Consider the following 11,489-nt stretch of genomic DNA (forward strand, 5'->3'; position numbering starts at 1 on the left):
AGAGCAAGCTCATTGTAATACCGTATGCTTGTAGGATGGCGCAGGCTGCAGCGCTCTCTCTCTCTCTCTCTCAACGCCCTGCAGCTTCAAATTTAAATTCCCTAGCTATACACCATCCAATGCAGAAGGTGGTGATGGCTTGGAGAGAGAGAGAGAGAGAGAGAGAGAGAGAGAGAGAGAACATGATAGGTGCTTGGGACACCCGGAGAGAGTCCAACATTGATTTATTATGGCCAACTCATGTTCCTAGGCACTCATCTTTCCTTGGAGTTTAGCCTTCACAAGCTAGGATATCCTTGGAGTTTAGCCTTAATCTCTCTCCCTCGGAGCCTCTCTCCCTCCCTCTCTCTCTCTCTCTCTCTCCAAGCTCAGCTCTCTCTCCATGCTCAACTGGGATATGTCGACATCTAGGCCACCACACCCACCACTCATTCTTTTGATGAGTGTTTTATTTATTGAGAGTATCAACCAATTCCACCCAACCATAAAACTATCATTATCTTATCTCGTAGGAGTCTTCCTAATGAGAATATTTTATTTCTTTCATCTAAAAATAATTTGTACAATCTTCCCTTTTCATTAGCAAAAAGGGAAACCATCACTAAGACCTTCCCCCTTTGGGATAGGCCAAAAAACAAGGGGAAAAAAAGTGATAAAATCAGGAGGCTACAAAATAGGATAATAGGATTTGACCATATGATAAAACTCATAATGCCTCAAATTAGACTGGAATTAGCATGTAGTTTGTCACAAATTATCTCTATAAACAAAAGCAATTTTACCATCTTGTATCGATAGACTATCGGTCTTCTTATAAAAAGATAGACTATCGGTCTTCTTATAAAAAGCTCGAAAATTTTTGCTTTGGAGAAATTTATGTCACAACCGGGGGTACTTTGGAATTTTGGAAAATTTGAAAAGCATTTTGGGAATTTTTGACAAAATATGGGGTATTTTGGTAATTTTTTAAATTTGAAGGGTGTTTTGAAAATTTTCACAAATTAAAGAGGTATTTTGATAATTTTTGTTTTCTTTTTAAGTTAGAAAAACGTTGTGATGGTGATGGCAATGGCGGAGACTTCAAATATTACATATGTTATGTAGGCCTAATCCAAGAGATTGCCGTCGCCCGCCCTCTGCAAGTGCCCACTGGCGTCGTCAGCTTGCAGTCTTCAGCAAGTCTCTCTCTCTCTCTCTCTCTCTCTTTTCTTTGCAAAGTGTACATGCATGGCCACCCCATATCGCTCCTGCAAGAGATTGCCGTCGCCCGCCCTCTGCAGTGCCCACCGGCATCGTCGGCTAGCAGTCTTCATCAAGGGCTCTCTCTCTCTCTCTCTCTCTCTCTCTCTCTCTCTCTCTATGTTTGCACAGCGAGCTTCATGCATGGCCGCCCCATATCCAACTGAATATTCTCTCTCTCTCTCTCTCTCTCTCTCTCTCTCTCTCTCTCTATGTTTGCACAGCGAGCTTCATGCATGGCCGCCCCATATCCAACTGAATATTCTCTCTCTCTCTCTCTCTCTCTCTCTCTATGTTTGCACAGCGAGCTTCATGCCTGGCCGCCCCATATCGCTCCTCCAACTGAATATTCTCTCTCTCTCTCTCTCTCTCTCTCTCTCTCTCTCTGTTTGCACAGCGAGCTTCATGCATGGCCGCCCCATATCGCTCCTCCAACTGAATATACCGCCTTTGATATTCCAATTCGCCCGCCCATTTGCCGATGTCGTGAGCATAGTGAGGACTCGCAAAGCAGGCATCCCGTCATCTATGATGCTGCACAGCATGGAGCCCACACGTGGGCCGAGATAGAACAAATGCGATGGGAAATGGATAGGAGATGCTACAGACTGGGTTGGCTTTGAAAAAGCAAGGGTTTTAAGGAAGAAGTGCAGGCGGGTATCCAGGTGGCCCTAGCAACGTGCAGGCCATTTTCTCAGGGCCCGCTCACATTCTCTCTCTCTCACACACACACACAATTCCATCAATTGTGCACACGCCTCCCCCATTTCCTGCCCTCATTGTGCCCTGCTCATTGCATCGCCTTCTTTATCCTCACCCCAACGTCTTTCAATCTCCTGCTTCTCCTTCAGGGCAGAACCATCAACACATTTCCATTCCATCGGAGCGATCTTTCTGCCATCTCCCTTTTGTCGTCGTCATCATCGACCCACTTTACATTCTATCAATCACCAGACGCTTTAACAGCTGTGCGGCACTACTACTCTATATATACATACAAGGAAACACACGGGCAAAGCAGTCGATTGTGCAGGTTGGGTGCTCTATAGCCAGCGACATGCAACATTGTTTGTGGAAGCAGGCAGAGAAAAGTTTGGAATGTAATGAGAAAGCAGACAAATGGCACTCTCCCCTTACAGAAGCAGCGTGCCTGCTGGTTCCCTTTGCTCATCAACAGTTGTGCGTTTAGAGCCGCCGCTTTCCATGGAATCAGCAACAAAGCAAGCGTAGCAGCTGTTGTCACTCCTCCCTCGAGGTCCAAATCCACATCTTCAATGTCTCCCCAGGCTAGGCGCTCCTCTTCAGCAGCACGCTCCGGCAAGGATGACTCAGGAGGTTTGCTCCATGTTCTCCCTTTTTTGTATGTTGCATTCAAGCATCTTATTGTAGATCGTGACCACATGTTGGCAAGATGGAAGGAAACGAGGCTCGCACAGCCCAGCGCCAGAGTGGCAAGGTTGGAGTTGGTAATGACGATGCAGCAATGCCGCGTCTGAAGCATGTGGAGGGTGAAAGATGCGCAAGTGATTGCCAACTTAGTTGCCGCATTAATGTACCAGCCACGATATTATGCTCTGCAACCACTAGCCAAAATCTACGGAGCTCATTAAAAGAAAACCCATTATCGCGTGGACAAAGCTTGCCGCTCCCGAGTCCCACTGCCAACACAATGTTCATTTCATCATTTACCTTCGATCAACCTGGAACCAATACAAAATTATAGAGATCAATCGTCTTTTAAAGAGTCTCTGCAGAGCTCCATCTTTATAAATCTTTATAATGAGTCTCTTCTCTGGCAGCCAACGAATGAAAAAAATAAACATTTTTTCAAAATTCTGTTTTTTTAAAAAAAAAAAAAGGGAACACATCACTATGGCCTTAGCCCTTTGTAAGGCCTTTGGGCAAGCCAAAAAGCCAACAACTGGGACATGCTCGAATAAAATCGAACGGCCGATTTTGTTTCATATCTCTCGCGTGCAAGTGGTCAGTGTCGTCGAGGTCTTCATTAAAGACCCCATGGGCTTTAGTGTCGAGAATATGTGCCCTCAGTAGTATGTAGGTAATTAGTTTGCAATGAACATACATATGTGGGTACGATTTTGAAATTGAGTTTGATTAGTTTCTAATGAACATCCTAGTTTAATTGTATTTTCTTTTGGGTGCTATCCAATTTTGTTGTACCCTTATTTGAGTGGAGTATGGGTACCGACTAAAATAAATTTAAAAAAGAAAAGGAATCTCAGTTGATGTGAGCCACCCTCCATCTAACAAGGGCGCGAGGCATCACACAAGGCGAGGGACAAACGAGGTGTCAAATGAGGGAGGGATGTGAGGTGTCGGGACGAGGGTAAAGGTTGTGTGCAAGGGAGGTAGGTGTTGTAGGAGGTGTTGAACGAGAGTAAGAGCGAGCACGCCATGAAGCTTGCTACTACGAAAGTTTTGTTTAATTGTATGGGTTACCCTTCATAACAAGACCATCTGGATGGTGGTTGGATGTGTGAGAATCTCCACAAAGTAGACCTTGATTGAGCATGTGTGTGTTCAAATCCACCATCCCCTTTTGAAGGTGAGAAATATGACCACGATTGTTAAAAATTCCTATTAATAAGAATCTTGCAAGATCCCTTTGAGAAAAGTGACTCCAAGTGACGGGCAAGGAGATGCAGGTGCAGGTAGCATGCGATGGCAGCAAGAGCAGGAGCACTGGAGAACTAAGCCGTGTGCAGTAAGAGCAAGAGAAGGAGACGACAACGGCATCAGGAATAGGAGGGATTAGGATGCTCCTTTTTCTTCTTCATAAAAAAAGGTTTTTGTGAGCAATGTTTGAGGCAAGCCTAGTGGCTACTCAAGCTGCACTTAAGGCGCTAAACACACATGCAAGCTCTGGAATTGGGTTTTGGTGTGCTTAGGTTTTAGAGCTCCTCTTGGAGCAATAGGGATACACACCTGCCCGCTCTGGAGCTCTAGAATTGGGTTTTGGTGTGCTTCTTGGGTTCTAGAGCTCCTCTTGGAGCAATAGAAACCTACAAAGATTCCACTAATATAACCAACGATGAGGCACTATGCCAGTATTGTTGTATTGAAGATAGGACGAGAGAGTGATTAGGTAATAAAGATAGTTGGTTTTCTTGAACAATACAAATGAAGCATGTGATAGTCATTCCGAATAGCAAGCTAGCTAAATGTAGGACAATTAAAAAATGGAGGCCGTGCGAGTGGGGTGGCGAGCAGTATCGCACATGGAAGGGATTGAGGAAAGAAAAACCTGAGGGAGGATGTTGGGCATGGTATGCAAATGGAATTCCAAGCCCATGTCAAGCAGCTTGATTGGGTGCTCATTCAATGTGATCAGAGGGTTCACAACATGGAAGGGGTAGAGGCGGGTCCAGCAAAGAGTTGAGGGCTAGGAAATCTAGGCAGCAAATAGGGCTAGGGATGCACTTCAATGAGGAGGCAAGGGTGCAATGAGCAACTAGGTCTTCGTGATGGATTGCCCAATTGGCCTGTATTCTTCATCTCAGGTGCTTGGGGAGGATGGGTTGCCAACCATGTTGCAGAGTTTTGTGTGTGGGCTAGTCAACGCGGACAATGAACAAGGCCAAGAAAGCACTTCAATGAGGGAGCAAGGGTGCAATGGATTTGAATGAATAGTTGGATCTTCAAGATGGAATGCTCTAGTGTATAGTTTATCTCAAATGCTTGGGGATGATCTTTTAAGGGGGCAAGGGTGCAATGGGATTTGAAGGAGCAACTAGATCTTCAAGATAGAATGCCCAAATGGATAGCTCCTCCATCTCAAATGCTTGGGGATGATCTCTTATGGGAGATCGACTATACCCTTAGTGGCTCGGTGTAAATTGTGCGGTGCATGCGGAGTGAGAGGGAGAAGAAGAGCAGACACAGAGTGCTGGTATGGTGTGTGTAGATTAAGAGGGAGAAGAAGAGTAGACACAGAGTGTTGGTGGAGCTCTCAGTGAGGATTGGAATTCCTCACTCCTCCTTATAATTCTATATAATCAAAAGAATAAATAAGGTTAGTACTGTCAGTGTGATGGATGTCCGGCCAACTAGCGTGAACCCTAAAAATCTCCCACTTGAAGGCCAACATGGCCCAAGTGACTATATGTGGAATTATGTACATTTCTACAACCGTGAAGCATTCAAGTAGCTGTACCCTACACTCATTATATCCATGTAATGTACGAACCACTTTAAGGGTAGGCTATTCATAAGAGCATCTATAGGGTTGTCATCCGTATGAACCTTGACTAGCTCAATGTGCTTGCTAGCCAATATGTTGTGCATCACATAATAACGAAATTCTATGTGTTTCAACTTGGAGTGAAACACAAGGTTCTTCACTAACACAATCGCACTTTGACTATCACAAGCAACACTGGAGTCTGAGTAATGCCAAGATCTCCCACTACGCAATCTAATTACATAGCCTCCTTGCTAGCCTCGGAAACTACCACATACTCTGCCTCTGTGATGGAAGATGATGTACAGTTTTGGAGACATGATCTCCATGACACGGCTGCTCCAACAAAAAGAAAAACGTAGCGAGAAGTGGATCTCCAACTATCAACACAGCCCACATAATCTACATCCATGTAACCCACAATGGATGCATCATTATCCCCAAAGCATAAGCAATTGCATGTTGCTGTACCTTTCAAATATCTCAAAATGTGCTTATCTGCTTCCTAGTGCTTTCTGCCAAGATTTTCCATAAATCTGCTAACCACTCCCACTGCAAATGCAATGTCTGATCTCGTGGCTACCATGGCATACATAAGACTACTGGCTATTGAAGAATATGGCATACATAAGACTACTGATTGCTGAAGGATACGGTGCCCTGGCCATTTTCTCTTTCTCGGCATTAGACTTGGGAGCATCATTTTTGCTAATTTTTGCATATGCCTGCATTGGGGTACTCAATGTAATCATCCCCCTTGTATATTAGAGTGTTGCAATAATTTGTGGATATATGTTTCCTGTGAAAACTCCAGTATTCCATGTTTCCTATCCCTCTTGATATGCATACCAAGAAAGTGACTTGCATCTCCCAAATCCTTCATAGAAAATTGCGTGCTAAGTGACTTCTTCAAGATGGAAATCTCATCTTTGAACTTCCTAAAAATGAGCATATTATTGAAATAAAGCATTAGGATGATATGTGAACCATCATTCAACTTTTGGGTACACAAGCAGTGATCTTCCCGGTTCCTTTCATACCCTTGGGATTGCATGTACTTGTCAAACTTCATGCAGTACCATTTCCTTGAGCCTTGTTTTAGGCCATACAATTCCTTACGCAATCTACACACCAATTCTTCCCTTGTAGTCTTCTCAGGTTTGACTTCAAAACCCTCTTGTTGTTTCATGTAGACATCCTCATCAAGATCCTCATGAAGGAAAGACGTCTTCAAATTCATCTGGACAAGTTCCATGTCCTTAGTGGCTACTGGTCCAAGAACAAGATGCAATGTATATTGGAGAGAAAATCTTATGAAAGTCCATGCCTTCCTTCTGCATCAATCTCTTAGCAACCAATCTAGCCTTATACTTAGGCTCATGATTTTCTTATATGTACTTTTTCTTATACAACCATTTGCAAGGTTAGGCTTGTTTTTCCTCTAGAAACTTCGTCACTTTCCAAGTTTCTTTTGCCATAGTTAAGTTATACTCAAATTGCATTGCCAGCTCCCACTTTATGCTATCTTCCATCTCATTAGCCTTTTGGTAGCAGGTAGATTCTTTGTAGCCCATGACCAACAAATAGTCTAACCCTAGATGAAAATGCTCAAAGGGTTGAGAATACATGTAAATCTCCTCACTGCCTGACTGTTGGGCTATGATCTCTCAAGATCACTAGCTCTCTCTGGAGCACTACTAGCAATAGGTACATTGCTAGTATATTGAGTTGTTTGTGTGAGTGGGCTTCAGTGGCTATGTACCCAAGTCTTACTTTGTGACACTCAAACTCTCTCACGACATGTCTGTGCATCTTTGATTCATTCAAGATCACTTGTGAGTTGCAAGATTCCAAGATTCTGAATCTTACTAGCAATAGGTACATTGCTAGTAGATCGAGTTGTTTGTGTGAGTGGACTTGAGTGGCTATGTTCTTGAATCTTAATTTGCAATACTCAACCTCTTCCATGATCTATCTGTGCATATTTGATTCATTGAAGATCACTTGTGAGCTGCAAATAACTCTCCAAGATTCTGAGTGCCAGAGACGATAACCTGTCTCTCCATCGGTACCATAGCCAATGAAGATGCATTTGTGTGACTTGGGGTCCAGCTCGTTTCTAAGCTCTTTAGGCACATATGAGAATGCATCACACCCAAATACATGTAATTTACCATAATTAGGCTTCTTGCATGTCCACATCTCCTATGGAATCTTGTAGGTCAACGCTGTACTAGGCGACCTATTGATTATATGCACTGTTGTCATAATAGCCTCTCCCTAGAACTTAAGGTAAATTTTCCATAGATAGCATGGAAGTGACTCTTCCTTGAATAGTTCTATTCATGTTCTTAACAAATCCATTCTGAGTAGGTGTGTATGGCATAGTAAATTGCTTTTACTATAGAAATTCTTGAACTCAGTGGAGACATACTCTCTTGCATTGTCAGTGTGCAAATGCTTCAGCTTATTGCTTGACTGATTCTCTACAATTGCAAGGAATTTTTAAAAGACACTAAAGACTTTGTCTTTCCTTTAAGGTAGACCCACTCCCTCTTAGTAGAGTCACCTATGAAAGTCAAGAAATATAATGCCCTTCCTAGAGCCTTATGTGGCATAGGCCCGCATAGATTTCCATGAACCAAATCTAGAGGATTTCCTACTTCCCATCCAATGACAAAGTGGTAAGCCTAGCATGTTTACTTTATATGTAATGCCCACACAAACTAAAATTAGAATAGTTTAACACAGGGATATAGCAAAAACATTATAATTGATTCATTCCCTTCTGAGTCATACGACCAAGCCCGCTATGCCACAACTCAATAAAAGGCAGCTCGACTACATCAATAGAGTTCTCTTTCACCTAAGAGACATACAATGAGCCAGAATTTTGGTTTTTGAGCATGACCAAGTTACCTTTTCTGATCATTCAGGAACCATTACCAAACACTTTGGTGGATCCATGATCATCAAGCTATCACGCTAAAACTAAGCTCTTAGTTGGTTTTGGCACATGTCTAACAACTCGCAACATGAACTCAATACCTTTGCTCATACGCAACTTCACACCTACAATGCCGCATACCTCAAGCTGATGAGAGTCACCCTGCTTAATTGAACCATGTGTAAAAGAACAACTAGAGAACCACTCCTTATGGGGAGTAAGATGGAAACTGACAATTGAGTCCATGATCCCATTTTGCGCATAACACGCATTAAGAGAAAATAATGCATATGGACTAAGGTCATCAATGAATATAAAAATATCTGACGGTTCTGGCACATTAGGATCAACCTCAACTGGTGGAGACTCAATCACATTGAGCTCCTCGATCTTCACATTTCTCTTACGAGGGTCAGATGTAACAATGGCTTTACTCTTTTCACATTGCAAAATGTGGCCATATTTCTTCAATGGTCTTTCTTGTGGCAATGATCATAGCATTCTACATTGTGTAGGTCATGTCTAAAACTCTTGCTATGAGCAGTCTTGTGATCCTGTGAGATCGATCGCAACTACGATTGTGACCTCTTTGCCTGTAAAGATCATCATTAGCCATATATGCATCTCCATGTCGATTAGTGTCAAGAGAATGGCGTCTAATCTCTTTTGTGAGCAAGGCACTAGTAACAATATCACTGAAAACAAGCTTGCTTTTTGGGATGGAGTTACTAATGTCAGTGTTAAACGTGTCCCACAATGAAAGCAAAGAACTTAGCAAGAAAATAGCTTTCATTTCATCATCAAAATTGAGTCCCTTAGTTGTAAGTTGTGTAAGCAAGCTATTGAACTTATTTAAGTGTGAACTGATGTTGTTGCCCTCTTTCGTATTCAAACACATGAGCTTTTTCATGAATTTTTTTTTGTTTGAGGCACTCTTTCCATTCCAAGCTAAGCATAATGGTTCCCATAATTCCTTTGTAGTAGTCTTATCCATAATCACAAAGAAACTCATCCAAGTGAAGGCGAATGGTCGTTATAACACGAGTATCAAGCTGATCATAGTGTAAACAATCTCTTCACGCTCTTTCAATTGTGTTGCAAGGTCCTTATTATTGACCAAGAAATCAAGCATACATTGCTTTCATATTGTAAAGTTTGAACCATCAAACCTTGATATAATACTATTCTTTCTCAAAAGTTTTAGCCATGACTGACAAGACCAAATGCGAGACAATGAGACTAAGAATTTATAGCAGAGTCTTTGTGGAGATTTTGACAGAGTCTCCTTTGCACATAGATCAAAATCTCAAGCCCAAAATAAGAAAATCAATACATAGACTATAAAAGAGTGAAAACACGACATCACATCACATATACTGCTAAAAAATGATTGTCAAAAGATTGCCAACAAAGCACATATACCCGTCTATACATATCCTATGGCGAGGACATGAGTAGGGATCTCCAACAACCTAATGCATTTCACGCTGGGTAGACCAGCCCCTAATGCTCGACTTCAAAAAACCGGACACAACGACCCTCACAAAAGGCTATGTAGACTCAATGACTAGCCACAATCTCAAAAATGTCTCTTCCAGACCGAGTCTCTGAAATAGCCAAGACTGCCAAATCAAGCCAAAATTGGCTACACAATAGTCTACATAGGTGGTATCCATAATACGATATACACAATTTGAATAAGTCACTACAAGATGCAAGATACATACATAAACAAGTTCCAACAAGTATGCAAGCAAAATAGATCTCTACGGGGATAACAATCTCAAAAGATATGCCAACAAGTGAACCACAAGTGTGTACATCATACCCAAAACTCATATGACATAACCAAATCTCTCTCAAAATGCATAGAAAGCTCATAAAACACATATACGGTCCCACTGGAAGTGATTAGAGATTGTGCATGGCAATGGCTTGCTTGAGATGTAGCCCGTATGCGGTGTTTTGTAGTGCTTTGGTTGATGTACATGCTAATGTTGCAGATGGCATCAGTGATGATTTGATCAATATGTATGCTTTGGTTGATATTTATCCCAAATATGTGCACTTTGGTAAGTACATCAACTTTTAAAGATATTTTGGTCGAGAAGTATGCCAAATGATAGCCATGAGTCCGATTTTTTTACCGACAAGAGCTAAGGGAGAGAATGCTTTGGTCGACCTTTATGGTTAGTGTCACTTGGAGTACATTGATTGCAGTATATGCACAACATGGCGGTGGTAAAGGAAGCTCTAAACTACTTTAACAGGATGCGAAAGGGAGGCCTCATTCGGCTAAGCTGGCACCTTGAAGGCAGTTGGCCGCCCAATATATAGTGGCTGCCCATAGAGTTGTTAAAAATAAAAACCAAAGATACGAGCTGGGATAAAAACACAGTGTCGACTCTCGAGCAGCTTTAAAAGAGAAAGAGAAATATAATATAAAGACGTGCATGCAGGGAGATAAAAATGTGGACGGCGCTTGTGGTTTTGGGCAGAGAAACGATGAGCAGCAGGAAAAAAGGAGCCGAGCAGATTTCGAGGAAAAGAAGCGGCTACAAGTAGGAAAGGTGGGTAGCGAGCGTTTAAAAAAAATTACAAGCGCAAGCAGTTCTGAAGGGGGGGGGTGTGATAAAACGTCGGGTGGAAAGCAGAGCGCTTGGCAGCGGGAGGACAAGCTTATTCAAGGGGCAGTGTTTTAATGAAAAAAGAAGGGACTGCACTGGCAGCTTTGAGGTAGATTGAGCAGAAGGAAGAGCGAAATGGGCGCAAACGGCTTTTGGGGCTAAGACTACATCATCAAACGGCCATTCCCATGCAATTAAGTTTTTGTTTTTTTGAAACTCACAATCGTGAGTAGCTTATATTAGCAGCCCAAAAGAACTACAAATATTAGTCATGCTCGTGTCTAGCCACGATGTCTTCCAACAAACTTTAGTATATCGGCTAATAGGGGGGCCACCCCACCGCAATGGTGAGATATTTGGTTGGCCCAAAAATAGAATCTTATCCATGTTGTTCCGACATTGTTGCAGTCACAATCTTGTTCCACTCTTCACAATTTCTCCTTTTTCCAATGGCTATAATCTCTACCCTGCTTTC

At 42.4% G+C, this 11,489-nt stretch overlaps 1 protein-coding gene across 1 annotated transcript; it reads left to right on the plus strand.

The window, feature by feature from the left end:
* The first annotated feature begins 1,595 nt into the window (after window positions 1-1,595).
* LOC147460985 (uncharacterized) lies at window positions 1,596-3,168 on the plus strand. Its single transcript, XM_086499963.1, has 2 exons — window positions 1,596-2,574; window positions 2,651-3,168. The coding sequence occupies exons 1-2, from the start codon at window positions 2,343-2,345 to the stop codon at window positions 2,707-2,709; spliced, it is 291 nt and encodes a 96-aa protein (XP_086356089.1). The 5' UTR covers window positions 1,596-2,342; the 3' UTR covers window positions 2,710-3,168.
* Window positions 3,169-11,489: the final 8,321 nt, after the last annotated feature.

The sequence above is a fragment of the Adiantum capillus-veneris genome, chromosome 3 (genome assembly GCF_014529385.1).
Source record: "Adiantum capillus-veneris isolate H3 chromosome 3, ASM1452938v2, whole genome shotgun sequence".
NCBI lineage: Eukaryota > Viridiplantae > Streptophyta > Polypodiopsida > Polypodiales > Pteridaceae > Adiantum > Adiantum capillus-veneris.